The 16812-nt window shown below is 36.8% G+C and overlaps 1 protein-coding gene across 1 annotated transcript; it reads right to left on the bottom strand.

Annotated features, from left to right (window-relative positions):
• Positions 1–620: 620 nt before the first annotated feature.
• On the bottom strand, positions 621–16170 carry LOC132555740 (alpha-1B adrenergic receptor-like). Its single transcript, XM_060220106.1, has 2 exons — positions 15723–16170; positions 621–1537 (listed from the first exon to the last, which is right to left on the bottom strand). The coding sequence occupies exons 1-2, from the start codon at positions 16168–16170 to the stop codon at positions 621–623; spliced, it is 1365 nt and encodes a 454-aa protein (XP_060076089.1).
• Positions 16171–16812: the final 642 nt, after the last annotated feature.

The following is a 16812-nucleotide window of genomic DNA, read 5'->3' as shown; positions in this document are numbered from 1 at the left end:
ACTGAAATTATCACCGTGATTGATGAAGGAATGTTTTCTACATTCAAAAGTTCAAAGAAACTACCTTTGGTGGCAGAGTTTTCCAATCTGTACTTGTAGTCTAGTATTCAGGTATCTTGACCGGAAGATCGACAAAAATGTTTTCCCAAAGTTTGATTTCTGATTTTCAGAGATTTTTTTTCTTGTCATAATATTACAGTAATTCAATAATTCAAAATCATAATTCCAATTATGTTGCTATGGTACGGAAGTACAGATGTTTATTTTTTTCCAAATATGTGTTCACGTTGTAGAAGTAGTGATATTATTTCCCATTGCGTGCGCACGTAATATATACTGTTTTTTTTTTCTAATACGTACACACGTAATTGGCAAAAATCCAGTTGTCACCTCTATACCTCCGTGCTAATGGTTGGAGGCTAGGCTTATTTTTGTGGTAAATGCTTGGATTACATGCTCGACAAATTCCGTCAAAACTCGGAGAAGCTGCGTGAATGGACACAACTGAGCGTACAGGCACCACCAATTAGGCTTTGTAACTGTTGTGTAGTGGTTGCCCATACTTTTTACATATTGCACATGGTTATTAATCTGCATTTGAAAGAAGACATGACATATGCTCATTTTCTAAAGCAACAAAATATTCTTCTGAAACCGTCTCCGAACTTTCTGTTCATGACACCGTAAATGACTGGATTACAAGCACTGTTTAAATATCCGATCAGAAGGGTTGTCATATGTACTCCCCTAGGGACCCCTGTCGGGACGAACATTGATAGTATCATACTTATACAGTAAGGAAACCAACAACAGAAAAAAGTGACCACCACAACGGCTAAAGCTATTGCAAGTCGAATCTCCTCAGCACGAGCTTTCCCGTGTTTGCTTTTTCTATGAATTCGAAAAATTCTGTGTTTTTTGACAGATTTTCCGCTCGCTTTCGTCACACACACATCATATTTAGTATTACTAGTAGTCGTGTTTTCATAGTTTGATTTCGATTCGTCCTCTGGTAAGTAAACCGTGATTAGGTCTGACGTAGACGTTTTCTCGAGGGTATTCCCCGAAGTGGTGTTTCCTGAAATAGAACCAACAGCTACGTTGTCTTTTGTTTTCCTCTTCGTTAGTTGCTCCTTTTCGTGTGACGTGATTGTTGAAGTGTCCTCGTCTTCTGGAATTGGTGCCGCAGCGACGTCATTCGGAACAGTTAAATACTTCTCCTTGGAATGTTTTGGTGACTCCGTATTATCCTCGTCGGATTTTTCCGGTATAGTCTGACAACTGATGGGTCCGTTGGATGACTTGGGGACCTGTGGAGCCAGTTTTCTCTTACTAGCTCTTACGGTCCTAAATATCAAGATATTGCAAACGGTCATAACACCAAACGGAACTCCGAAACAACAGCTGATCATGAAGAAAGCGTACGATGGTTCCACTGTCCAATCACAGAAGCAGAAAGATTGTACTTTTATGAAGTCGTACTCTGACCATCCGAATAGTGGAGGGAGCGATATCACAACCGACAGCGTCACACAACCTAGAACAAACAATAAAACAAAACCATGGTAAGTATTTGATACAAAATAGTATATTTGTGGAGAAACAGACTTTGCAATATCTTGATCAATTAAAAATGAAAATAAATTTAATAAAATTCATTTTCCCATGTTCAAGAATAAACATAAGCTGTTTTTAGCCTATATTACGACACCGCGAAGGAAGCGAATGTTTTTTTTTATATCGAAGGAAAACCCGGAAGATGGGGAAGGGGGAGGGAGAGCAATGTGCTAAGGGAAACGATTACCTCAACAGTCCCTATCCGTGATTGTTTGTATTAATGAAATCAGGAATAACAAAGGCTAGAAAAATAAATATTAAATTCAATTAATACAAAATGGCAAATAATTTTTATTGTGTAACTAAATGTAATGTTCATGTTTAAGTATTATACATATATATAATAGATTTGTATTCAATTATCCGTTTTACCCGTCTGTCTGGACTGTTGCAGATTTACTTTTTGGTTGCCAAAAGACATTTTTATAATGACGATGAAATCTACTTAGAACTGAATTTTTACCCCTAATTATTCGCTGATTCACTGTGCACGTGCTTTTAGCGATGTAATGAACGGAATTCGGTTTTTTTCAAAGTCTTCGAATGATTAAGCGTTGCCACAAACAAGACGTTGGACAAAATATTGCCCCATACAAACATCGGCCACCAATATGTCTTTAACACAAAGATCGCACCACACAAACACTGGCTCGCCATTCGTCCGTAACACAAAGATTGCACCCCACAAACACCATACGTCCGCAACACAAAGATAGCACCCCACAAACACTGGCTCTCCATACGTCCGTAACACAAAGATAGCACCCCACAAACACTGGCTCTCCATACGTCCGTAGCACAAAGACAGCACCCCACAAACACTGGCTCTCCATACGTCCGTAACACAAAGATTGCACCCCACAATCACCGGCCGTCCATACGTCCGCAACACAAAGATAGCACCCCACAAACACTGGCTCTCCATACGTCCGTAACACAAAGATAGCACCCCACAAACACTGGCTCTCCATACGTCCGTAGCACAAAGACAGCACCCCACAAACACTGGGTCTCCATACGTCCGTAACACAAAGATTGCACCCCACAATCACCGGTCGTCCATACGTCCGTAACACAAAGATTGTGTGTAAAATATCTTATATTCTTTGACAATGATTAAGAATATATTCTTCCCATGGTATAACACTTTAAAAAGTTGCACATGATTACATTTTAGAGGTCATAGGTCAAGTTTAAAGGTCAATGGCCACACCTCACCACTTTTGAAGAAAATACTGTTGTACAAAAAAGGTCTATGAATCCTTCAAAAGCTTAAGTTCATATGCACAATATAGCATTGAAATCAAGTTCTACACCTGATTATATTATAGTGGTCATTTTTCAAGCCTTTAACGGCCAAAGGTCACCTTGACAACTTTTGAATTAAAGACTTTGTGTCCATAATTCTTTGATCATAAACCCTTTTAACAAATTAGTCAAAAATAAAAAGGTCAGTGAGTGCTGTTTTTTTTTTCTACTTGATCCCGTGTTCACCATTTGATTTTAACTATCAAAAGACAGAAAGGAAGAAAGAAAATCAAAACTTCATAATAAAAAAAATTAACAAAACGTTATCGACTTAATAGAAAAAAACAGCGTAACGGAGATGGGATTGTGGCATTTAAAATGGTTGGTATTGCGCTGTGTTAGAGACCTGTAAAGTAAGCAATATCGTTTAAAACCCGATATCAATAAAGGAGATTGTAAATTACTTGTTAAATTGGTCGCGAACAACTAAAACAATCTCATCGGTTTCTCTTTTTCTGTTTTAATTACAACTGGAATGTATAATTAGCTGATTCATCAAAGAATTGATCTGGGAGCCACATTGTCATTTGATCGGGAGTCCCGACGATGTAAAAGATATTTTCAGGAAGGAAGCTGATTAAGGCTGTCCTGGAGCTGAAAGTAATTATCATCACGTGCCAAGTAGAGATTTGCACTAATGGGCAATTAGGTATTGGTGGATACACTACGTAACATCAAACACACGCTGTGACTGTTTTCAGTTACGGTACATATTTTTTTTCATTTTTTCTTTTCTCGACTGTTCAAATTTTCCCCATGTTTCTTTCCTCCGAATATTGTCACGCTTCCGAATATAAAATCTGATTGTATTAAAATCACCCGTGCATTGCTTCAACACCAGACTTGCAAACTCCGTTGTTTGTAGCAACCGGTAAGACATCTAGATGTAACGTTACAATACATATGTGTTTGTAAAAAGTAAATGAAAACATCATTTTCTCTTGGAGCTGTTTCGGTGCTGTTCGCGTTGTCAATGACACCGAAATGGCGCTACCAACTGCTTCAAGTATTATATGACTTTTTTTTCAATTGGACTTGTCATACTGTAATGTTTTTTTTTTTTAATTTGATGGGAAATGTAGTGTATAAATATATGGATTATTGTATATTTACTGACCCGTATCGAAGTGTATATGTAGTAACATAGTCTACCAAGGTCGCTGACTGGTACCCCTTTAATGTAACCCTAGTCTGAGTACTAATCGATGGAAGCACAGAAAGTAACAATAATCATAAATCCAAAAAATATTTTCGTTAACTAGAATGTCCATGATTCGTTTTAAACACCAAATATCATCCTGCATTCTTTATAGCAAATTAACATTAAAACATTTTGTGCGGAATGAAACATATAATAAATTTAGCAAAGCCTGATTAGAAGGGACTTGCTTTGTCCTTAAATGACCTTTCGTATCAGTGTGTATTCAGGTGTATTCTTGGCTATTGTAGATTCGTGTAAGGTGTGAAGGCGTGCTCAGTCATGCGTTATAAAATTGATAACCGTAATGTCTTTACTTATAATGTTTTTTTTGTTGATAGTACCATCGTTCTGTGAAATCATGACAGAAACAGGCTATGTGAAACTTTCAGCCATTAAACAACGGGTAACGAAAGATCAGAAGGGGATCGATAGATTTTATCAATGTGAGGAGTAAAATCTCACCTGGATCGATATACTTTCTCCAACTATGGGTGGAGAAAGATCACAAAAAGATCGATAGAATTTTTAAAAATGTGTGAAGGAAGATCACTAGACCGTCTCAAGCAATTGACGGAGACAGGTCACAAATAGATCGATAGACCGTCTCAAACAACGGACAGAGACAGGTCACACATAGATCGATAGACCGTCTCAAATAATTGACGCAGACAGGTCACACATAGATCGACAGACCGTCTCAAACAATTGACAAAGACAGGTCACACATAGATCGATAGACTGTCTGAAACAATGGATATAGACAGGTCACACATAGATCGATAGACCGTCGCAAACAATGGACGGAGACAGGTCACACGTAGATCGATAGACCGTCTCAAACAACGGATGGAGACAGGTCAAACAAAGATTGATAGACCGTCTCAAACAGAGGATGGAGACAGGTCACACATAGATCACTAGACCGTCTCAAACAATGGACGGAGACAGGTCACACATAGATCGATAGACTGTCTCAAACAATGGACGGAGACAGGTCACACATAGATCACTAGACCGTCTCAAACAATGGACGGAGACAGGTCACACATAGATCACTAGACCGTCTCAAACAATGGACGGAGACAGGTCACACGTAGATCGAATGGGCTCCTAAAATAGCATCATAACATCTACATAGCGGTCAATGGTTATAGGTCCTTAGTGTATTTTCTCGCACTGGAGTTTCCCAGTCAGGTGCTATAATCACGTAGTGTCAAAACTAGAAATCACACAAAGGCAATTGATAAATTGTCTTTAATATGTAGAATTTGATAAAGTGCAGCCGGAGAATGGGTCAAACTACATTGTGCAGCTGTATTGTCCTTCTAGGGACTAAAATATTGAAGTTCGTTATGTATCACTGATAAAAATCGGAATATGGCCACAAACATTAAAAAAACTGTGACGTATAAACAAGTGTTTAGGAAGCGTAGATAATACAGTCTAGAAATGGAAAATTAATTGCATTGATCCTACAGCTGAGTACAGAATTGTTCCTGGTGGTCATTACAAAAATAAGTATGTTTTAACATAACGTACGTGAAGGTCAAGTATAGTCACTAATACAATAATGGTCACTTTGCCGACTTTAATTTGACGATGATTAAACTTCCGTCCCTAAGTAGCACGTTCTAGGTTAGCGAGGTCCCCACTAATGGATTCACTATGTCAGAGATAGCTACACTCCTATAATCCAACAAATACCACAAAGTCACGTGTTATTTATTTCTCGAACTCAACTTGAAATTCAGAAGGTATTGTTTATTGTGGATAGTGGAAAAATAAAGACTGAAAAGCGCGAATGAAGGACGATGAAAATAAGTATCCATGTAAAAGAAAGCAAAATACAGTATGTTCATAGAATGTATCCCTTTAAAATAGGAGGAATAAATAAAGACAAAGATTCCGGGACAATGGATATCCCTCTAACAGGATGAATAGAATATTACAAGATTCCGGGCCAATGAATAGCCCTCTAACAGAAGGAATAAATAAAGACAAGATTCCGGGCCAATGAATAGCCCTCTAACAGAAGGGATAAATAAAGACAAATTTCCGGGCCAATGAATAGCCCTCTAACAGGATGAGTAGAATATTACAAGATTCCGGGCCAATGAATAGCCCTCTAACAGGATGAATAGAATATTACAAGATTCCGGGCCCATGAATAGCCCTCTAACAGGATGAATAGAATATTACAAGATTCCGGGCCCATGAATAGCCCTCTAACAGGAAGAATAAGATATTACAAGATTCCGGGCCAATGAATAGCCCTCTAACAGGATGAATAGAATATTACAAGATTCCGGGCCCATGAATAGCCCTCTAACAGGAAGAATAAGATATTACAAGATTCCGGGCCCATGAATAGCCCTCTAACAGGATGAATAAATTAAGACAAGATTCCGCGACAATGAATAGCCCTCTAACAGGATGAATAGAATATTACAAGATTCCGGGCCAATGAATAGCCCTCTAACAGGATGAATAGAATATTACAAGATTCCGGGCCCATGAATAGCCCTCTAACAGGATGAATAGAATATTACAAGATTCCGGGCCCATGAATAGCCCTCTAACAGGAAGAATAAGATATTACAAGATTCCGGGCCAATGAATAGCCCTCTAACAGGATGAATAGAATATTACAAGATTCCGCGACAATGAATAGCCCTCTAACAGGATGAATAGAATATTACAAGATTCCGCGACAATGACTATTCATATAAAACAGGATGAATGAAATAAGGTGGGATTCCGGGACATTGATTAAAGACGAGATTCCGGGACCATGAGTATCCCTCTAAAACAGGAGGAATGACACACGAGGTGATTCAGGGACATTATATTTTGAAGGAGAATAGAAGAAATTTTTTATATGGAAATGTGTGTGCTATGAATGTTTAAAATCACAGAGAAATTTAAACGCGATAGATGTCTAACATACACAAAATTAAGATACCTCAATTTGCGCGACAGGAAAAAGATTTTAACTGTTCAACACTTCCGACGGAATTTCCTTAGTGGTAGTGTGTCCTTGGACGGGTATTGTGATGTTTCTGATACACTTATAACTACTGATTAATGCTATTAAACTGACCAATGTCCAGATGACTGTTAATGCAGGAAATAGACTGATAAACACTTCCCGACGGAAAATCCTAAGTGGTAGCGTGACCATGAAGTACACATACCATTGTCTGTGGTACATAAAAATGACCTATTTAAAATCTATATATATCCATCAATTTGTATGATTCGTAAGTCTTCAAACACAGAAAATGAAAACTTTTTTTTTGTTTTTTTTTTTTTGGTTTTTTTTTTTTTTTGTTTTTTTGTTTTTTTTGGGAGGGGGGGGTGACCAACTCCTCTGTGCGAAGATGCCGTATCTGTAGATATTTACTAATTGTTATTAAATGTGATTTTCTGAAAGCAACTGTACCTGGAATGCCTTAGACTGTAAATTGCTTACCTTTCCGAAACTTCTGATTTTTTTTCATGATTTCATTTCAATCCGACCATATTATGATAGCTTTTCATATAAACTTGAAGTCTGAAGAATAAATTTTTATTCCCGAGATATTAAATGATGTACCGAATTGAAAAATGTCGATATTAAAAAGTTTGATACAGTATTAGACGTCTGAACAATTCATCGAGTTTATCTGAAATAATTTTTAAAATTGCAAATGCTTTCTCTTAAGATCATAATATATAAAACACAGGGAATCCTAGCTGGGGCCATATCTATATAAAATACAGGAAACCCTAGCTGGGGCCATATCTATATAAAACACAGGAAAACCTAGCTGGGGCCATATCTATGTAAATCACAGGAAATCCTAGCTGGGCCATATCTATATAAAACACAGGAAAACCTAGCTGGGGCCATATCTATATAAAATACAGGAAAACCTAGCTGGGCCATATCTATATAAAACACAGGAAATCCTAGCTGGGGCCATATCTATATAAAACACAGGAAAACCTAGCTGGGGCCATATCTATATAAAACACAGGAAATCCTAGCTGGGGAAATCCTAGCTGGGGCCATATCTATATAAAACACAGGAAATACTAGCTGGACCATATCTAAATAAAACACAGGAAAACCTAGCTGGGGCCATATCTATATAAAATACAGGACACTCTAGCTGGGCCATATCTATATAACTACAGGAAACCCTATCTGGGGCCTTATCTATATAAAACACAGGAAAACCTAGCTGGGCCATATCTATATAAAACACAGGAAAACCTAGCTGGGGCCATATCTATATAAAACACAGGAAATACTAGCTGGACCATATCTAAATAAAACACAGGAAAACCTAGCTGGGGCCATATCTATATAAAATACAGAAAACCCTAGCTGGGGCCATATCTATATAAAATACAGGAAACCCTAGCTGGGGCCATATCTATATAAAATACAGGAAAACCTAGCTGGGCAATATCTATATAAAACACAGGAAATCCTAGCTGGGGCCTTATCTATATAAAATACAGGACACCCTAGCTGGGCAATATCTATATAAAACACAGGACACCCTAGCTGGGGCCATATCTATATAAAATACAGGACACTCTAGCTGGGCCATATCTATATAACTACAGGAAACCCTAGCTGGGGCCTTATCTATATAAAACACAGGAAAACCTAGCTGGGCCATATCTATATAATTACAGGAAACCCTAGCTGGGGCCTTATCTATATAAAACACAGGAAAACCTAGCTGGGCCATATCTATATAACTACAGGAAACCCTAGCCTGGGCCATATCTATATAACTACAGGAAACCCTTGCTGGGGCCTTATCTATATAACTACAGGAAACCCTAGCCTGGGCCATATCTATATAACTACAGGAAACCCTAGCCTGGGCCATATCTATATAACTACAGGAAACCCTAGCTGGGGCCATATCTATATAACTACAGGAAACCCTAGCCTGGGCCATATCTATATAACTACAGGAAACCCTAGCTGGGGCCATATCTATATAACTACAGGAAACCCTAGCCTGGGCCATATCTATATAAGTACAGGAAACCCTAGTTGGGGCCATATCTATATAACTACAGGAAACCCTAGCTGGGGCCATATCATTGTACTATTATTTTGTCACAATAGAACAGGACGAGCGGTTTCCAGAAAATATGTCTTTTTAAGGATTTAACATTGAATACACTAATATCACAGTTAATTACATTGTGTGTTTACTTCATTATGGGATTGACTAGAATTGATATTGTTTTAAAACACATCTTGATGTTTACCTGGATAATCATCCTTAATACGTTTTAATGTAAACAATAACATTGTTTAAATACAATAAACAACAATGTAGGACAAGCTTAATTCCAGTTTAACATGTGATCTGAACATTTATCCTCATCGATTTGGCAGTAACGACTTGGTATAGATGTAAAATTACACTACCATGAAAACTGAAATCACAAACGCAGGACATCGCCATCTGATAGCCAATCAATGCCGATCAATAAAGCGTCCACGCGCTTCCATTTCATTGGGAAATTGATTACCATAACAACTTGTAATGCGGAAATGTTGTTTTGTCAATGTTTCTTAACACGCGTGACACTAATCGTCCCGAAATTAATTAATCAACCATCTTGTAAACGATTTCTTTTTGGTATCATAAAACAGATCGATAAATCTGTATCTATGTAAAACAGGGGAAGATAATTGAGACATTTATATATACAAATCTCCGAATGAAACTTCCACTAATTCGTTTGATTGAAATTAAATCATCCGACAAGAATTTTACGACAAAGACTAAGTGCAATCTTAGATGGAGTGTCTAAGAATTTGTTTTTTTCAAATAAAAGAAGATTATTCATAAGTTCCGGTTAATGAAATTTAACAACATTATGGACATTTTTCACATACTTCTGATGGAACAAGGAAGAACTTCAGTACATATATATCGAACACACATGTAATATATCGTGTCATTTTGTCCCTAGCTTGAGGGTAGGACAGAGAAAACTCTACTCGAGGAAGAGATTCTTGAGACTGTCAGGAATCTCCTCCGAGGGTAGCGATGTCTCTGTCCTACATTCAAGATAGGAAATTACCCTTTTGAGCAATTAAATATCCACGTGACATTATACCAATCGCTATAATCATTTGCACTTGAAGCCCGGATGACAATTGTTAATGACGTCAATGACCCCAATTAACCCCGACACGTCAACAGATGACTTCATTAACAATTACACGTACCCGAAATGTCACTTGCTGTGGGTGCATGCTGTCTTGCTAGGGCACTTCAGACAGGAATATCCCATCCTAGATTTCTTTATCTAGCCCGATCTGTCTAGTTCACTTACGTGCGTTTTCGTGGAATTTTTTACACATCGGTGTATTCATCCGTGTGTAGGCGTAAATATGTATATGGAAATCGGTTCAAAATTAACTATTTGCTGTGTATTATCTGTTTTGTGTACTTTTTGATGTTGTCAATATTCCTGATGTTGTAGATAAAACAAGATCTTCACTTTAATACATGTTGTATTTTTTGTAAATGCGGCCTACATTGTTTACGAGGCACTATCCAAACGTTGTTTCAAAGTGAAGAGGCTGTATTTATCACTCTATAATAGCTGTCGTTTTTATTCACTCTTCTGTCTGTCCCTCTATAATCGTTGTCGTTTTTATTCACTGTTCTATCTGTCCCTCTACAATCGTTGTCGTTTCTATTCGCCGTTTTATCTATCCCTCTATAATCGTTGTCGTTTTTATTCACTGTTCTATCTGTCCATCTGTAATCATTGTCGTGTTTATTCACCGTTCTATCTATCCCTCTATAATCGCCGTCGTTTTTATTCACTGTTCTATCTGTCCATCTGTAATCATTGTCGTGTTTATTCGCCGTTCTATCTATCCCTCTATAATCGCCGTCGTTTCTATTCACGGTTCTATCTGTCCATCTGTAATCCTTGTCGTGTTTATTCACCGTTCTATCTGTCCCTCTATAATCGCCGTCGTTTTTATTCACCGTTCTATCTATCCCTCTATAATCGCCGTCGTTTTTATTCACCGTTCTATCTATCCCTCTATAATCGCCGTCGTTTTTATTCACTGTTCTATCTATCCCTCTATAATCGCCGTCGTTTTTATTCACTGTTCTATCTGTCCATCTGTAATCCTTGTCGTGTTTATTCACCGTTCTATCTATCCCTCTATAATCGCCGTCGTTTTTATTCACTGTTCTATCTGTCCATCTGTAATCCTTGTCGTGTTTATTCACCGTTCTATCTATCCCTCTATAATCGCCGTCGTTTTTATTCACTGTTCTATCTGTCCATCTGTAATCCTTGTCGTGTTTATTTACCGTTCTATCTATCCCTCTATAATCGCCGTAGTTTTTATTCACTGTTCTATCTGTTCCTCTATTTTGTTGTCGTTCTGATTCCGTCTTAATAAAAGTACGTGTTCCTGTGTATCTCCCATGTAATGCTGTACTATGAGTATACCGAGTAGCTGAAGAATAATCTTTAAACTAAACGTCAACAATCTGCTGAAAACTGAGGGGTCAAATGCTATGATGTACTTTAAACTAAAAGTACTACACAAAAATTTCAGTAAAAAGTCTTTCACTGGCTTTAATTTCAGTCGTTAAAAAATCTGTTTATGAACCTGAACATGCATACACCAACATAAAGCATATTTTCATGATTCATACTTGTTTCAACCAAAACAATTATGATTTTTCTTATCCGCCTCTTAAGTTACAACTACTCGGGCCCATAGCATCACCGACGAGTCTCAGAACCACGAAACAGGTTCACTATATCTTATTCTACATCAATAATAAACTTTAATTGCATTGTGATTACCTTAACTCCTGTTTATCGTCAATTGTCAGAGGAAAAATAGGTCAATACCCGTGAAAATTACGTCACACTTTTACTGATTACTTAACGAGAGACACTCCATCATTTAATAGGTGTCCCACGTGACTTCACGTTAAGTTTACTCAATAATGATATGATGCGACCTACGCCGTTAGCTGGGTAGGACATATCTACACCGAGGTCTTAATTCTGATTAATTATTAATTTTTATCACATAATTTCATCTCTTTATTCTGTGAATTCTCCAGGCAATATTTTAAACGTTTGTCACTAATGTAAAATACCCTGGACCGGCAGAAATCGATTGTGACGTCATAATATGGACAATGACGTTACAACATTAAATTGGAACGGTGCATTACAATGGTTTCCTACGTCTGAGTTTGAAATCTGCAGTTTGATGTTAAAATGTAACTTTCCTCAGTTATGTGATAAAAAATAAAATGTTGTTATACCACTAGCACAGCTGATCTTTATACTGTGTCATAGCCTCTCGTACTGTCATTTCTATAATAGCTTGTTTTTATGTCCCCGGATCGAAAGATCGGGGCATATTGATTTTGCGCTGTCTGTTTGTCTGTTATTAACCTTGGACATAACTACTGCACCATAAGAGGTAGGGCTTACATAATTAGCAAGTGTGTTCCTGGTGACTAGTCCTTTCCGGTCTGGTACCAAAAAAAATGACCATGTGACCTGTACATTGACCGGGGGCATAGTGTTCCATAAACACATCTCGTTCAATATGTATTTGTGTGTTTTTCCCCTTTTTTTTACAGGCTCACGATTTACTGAAAAATACACGAGCTACCACTACTTAAAAAAATTGTTTATTTTACAACAATTGTGAAACAAGTTATCCAGCTTGTACTAATCACTCTTGTTGGTCCGGATTTAAGCGCGCGAGGAGTCTTACCATAGGGACGGAAATGAGGGTACCAGGGAAACCCACGTGGTTGGACAGATGGCCCCTTCTCTTTTCATGTCCGATCGGGAAATCGAACCCGGACGTCTTGATAAAAGGTAAGTGCGATACCACTGCGCTAATTGCCCAAACGTTTCTAGAATTAGTCTATAAAAGTTACTTTGATAAAAATGGAAATCGATCAAAGAAAATTTCAAAGGTTATGATCGATAAAAAAATCCTTACAATTATTTGAGTTCTATCGAACCACTAAAAAAAGGGTGCGAGAGGTGAACAGGTAAGCACAGTATTAACACAAAAGAGAAAAGGTAATTAGAAATATATTCAAATAACCTTATTATACAGTACAGTATTTTCACTTACAATTAAGATTTTAACTTGTATATACAGGTACATCCGAGGTAATATGTTCAAGCTAAAGTGTATTTACAGTTTAGTATCCTTTTTCTCTTTTTTTTCTTTCTCGAAATATCTTCTTCATATCGTTATCTTTTTTATCATTATTATCTGACATTTCTTAAGTTCGTAATTGGAAGATGTTATTATTTATTAATTTAGCGGGTTTTACGTCCAGAGTTACGGGCCTTTGAACAAACGATTCCTTGGATAGATATCTTTAAAGTCTCTTTACACTGTAGTAACATTGTTCTTCTTTGTTGGATCATTATACCAGGTTTTCCCTTGTTTTATAAAAAAAACTGAAATAAAATATTTACTTTTTTTATGGAATGTATTTATCGATAACGGCCGTGTAACGAGAGATGATCATAATTAGGTCCAATTGTCGTTTTTTCAGTAATTATCTCCGCTAAGTACAGACGAATCAATTTTCTGCCTGAAGCAACATATCAAGATACAGCAGTGTAAATATTCTTTTAACTTTTATGATTGAAAATGAAGGAATAAAGTGCTTTTGAATGTTACATGATATCCCTAAACATAGTCTTTCATGTTACCGCTTTTGTGAAGAAAAAAGAAGGAGAAAAAAATCAATAAGATCGATATTTAACAATCGGAGTAAGATAACACGGAGTGCACCGGGTTTCCCAAAAATTTCGAACAATGGAGACACAATATTATTACTATTTCCATTAATTGCAAAATCGTGTATTTCTAAATAGTCCGTGACGTTCTATTTATTAATAATATCAGAATGCAATCATCAACACACTATCAATACATGTTCCTTATATTTCCATGATTATGACCCCCTTAGGCTGGCTTTATCTCTGCTGACTTCATCACCACTCCGCACCTACATCGTTTAGCCTATTGAACGCACAATTAACAATCTTACAGAGTGACCTTTACATGTGACATTAGATTCCCTTTCAGACTCCCCAAACAGGAAGTGACGTCATCGACACTTACCGGCCAATGATAATTGATTTCTACTGTAGTTAGACTGTAAGCAATTAACACAAATCAAATGATGATCGATCTGAAGTGATAATTCATGGAAAATTAATGTCAAATTTTGATGTCGACGAGATATCAGAATCTTACAGAGAAAGATCGATAACAAGAGCTGCCTTTGTTCGCGCTTGTTTCCGTTTGTGAAGAAGGATTTCCTTAATTCGTGGGCAAATCAATATTGAATATTTATGATTTTGTTGTCAATAGATAATGATTACCTAATTAGTTAATTGTCAGATTATGGCTGAGAACATCAAAGTTTTCTAAGCTTATTTTCACTTCCTATTCAAAACATAACGAAATTGTTTGTCGGCCTTGTTTTGTAAATGTATGCAAGGTTCTGAAACTAAATCAAATAGTTGATGATTTGTTAACATGGTTGATGTTTTCGGTCGTAGCTCTGTGGTGTTACCAAGAGAAATTGATTGATTGTGTTTGGCCTCTGGTATAAATTGAAATTCTGTCAATATCATAGTAGGATATTCCTCTTAATATCACAATTGCTTGAAATTCTTATCTTAAACGGTATAAGTATTATATCTGCAAACTTGTTGAGGCTGAACCAAAATTTGGACCACAAAAATTACCTTAAAAACTCTTTAATGTTGGATAAGCTTTATTGTTGGGGAAGTTTTAAAGATGTCATAATGATCTTATTGGTGTTCTGTTTCTTGGGTGATATGAAGCTGCACGTGTTTGTTGCTCGTTAGTTCACCTATTGGTTTCGTTGTAATATACATTATTCTCATTTAAGAACGTGACATTACTGTCTTTTATTAACCAAGATTTACATGGTTAGTGTCGTCCATGAAGCACGTGACGCTTACTCGTCTAGAACACCTGGGTTTACTCTCCTAAACAGTGTACTTTTTCACGAATCCCTGTGTATATCTTTCTTTTGTTAATATTTTGCCCTAGTTTTATTGAATTTGAGTTTGAATGATAATTCTGTTGAGGTTTAAGCATTTTCTGTTTTTAGTAGAATTGTACCAATTAATGGTATTATCCAAGGTAACTAACTTACGAAGGATGACAAAATCTTGTGAAAGATTGAGATGATAATCAGTAAAAGGTTAAATGCGTTTCTACTAGAAATAAAAAAACAAAAATGCCAAGAGAAAAATAGAAAAAAGTCCAGCAATTTCTTTGAAATTGAAAACGGAAAATATATTGAACAATTGAAGTAATTTTGTTAAGAACGGGACACATTTTTAAAAAGGTTGTGAAAATAATTAGATTGTGATAATAATTCAGGATAGGACGTGGAAATATTTTCTTGGAAAATGTTGGAAGACATTTCTTGTGAAGGTATATTTAAGTCATTCCTTGCAGACTGTCTATATATTTAGATGTAAAACAAACACTTACCTGTTATCATCAGTGCAGTGTTTCGTCTCGTGTAGATTTTCCTGAAGTAGATCGGCTTACATACCATAATATATCTATTTATACTTATGTTGCACAGGGACAAAACACTTGTCACGAGAGTTAACATATTCACAAAGCCAAATACCCTGCAAGCATCCGCTGATAATAGCCAAACTCCCCCTGCGAACAGAGTGAAGACCGTAACAGGCATGTTACACACAGAGACCAGCCAATCTGCTGTTGTCAGGCCAAGTATGAAATAATTTGTCATGGTTCGGAGTTCCTTGGTCCGACAAATAATTATCCAAATACAGGTATTTCCGCCAATAGCCAAAAGACATATTATAAACAAAACGGCTCCCTCGATGTAGAGTTCGACTAAAGAGCCCCCGTCTGTAAGCTCATATACAGACTGACCTGAACTCATCTGTGTAACATTTGATTCCATGGCTGGTATTTTTAATAGTAATTTTTATCCGATTAGCTGAAGTCAATGATCTGACCTGTTTGGATACTGGAAAATAACGAAATTCTCTGACGCTGTATTATCCAACTTTCGTTGTCTAACAGTGAGTTTTTCGGCGAGTAGTATAAGAAATTATAAAATACATCCTTCTGTATACACGATGTTTTTTCCTTTTACAGAATCTTCTGTGTGTCGCTTTTATGAATTCACATTGTCCATGTAACAGACGCTATACAAAAGTGAATCTCATATTTCACTTTCATATGCCGATAGCATTGAAAATTTCATGACTTTAGCATCCCGTACACCATAGTGACCGTGATATAGCAAAATTTACATCCGGTTTCAGATCATCTTTCATGCCCTTATGTATACACATATACCTTTTTGTGATATTTTTTTTTTCAAGTTTGTGTCTGTCACTGTTTTTTTTAAAACTCTTTCCTAACAAAGTTCGGGTCCAATTAAGATATTACAATTCACGCGAGTAGAATTATCTTCGGAGTCGACTGTCCGGTAAAAAAAAATGTTCGGTCGTAAACATCCAAATGAGTGACACTGTTAGAAAGTAACCAATACTTATATGGTTAAAACCGGTTATGAAGTGATAACTTACAGCCGTTT

This window comes from Ylistrum balloti, unplaced genomic scaffold, assembly GCF_031769215.1.
Source record: "Ylistrum balloti isolate Yb309-2 unplaced genomic scaffold, AGI_CSIRO_Ybal_v1 Utg369646, whole genome shotgun sequence".
NCBI classification, from domain to species: Eukaryota; Metazoa; Mollusca; class Bivalvia; order Pectinida; family Pectinidae; genus Ylistrum; species Ylistrum balloti.
This window is presented reverse-complemented; position numbering and strand designations above follow the sequence as displayed.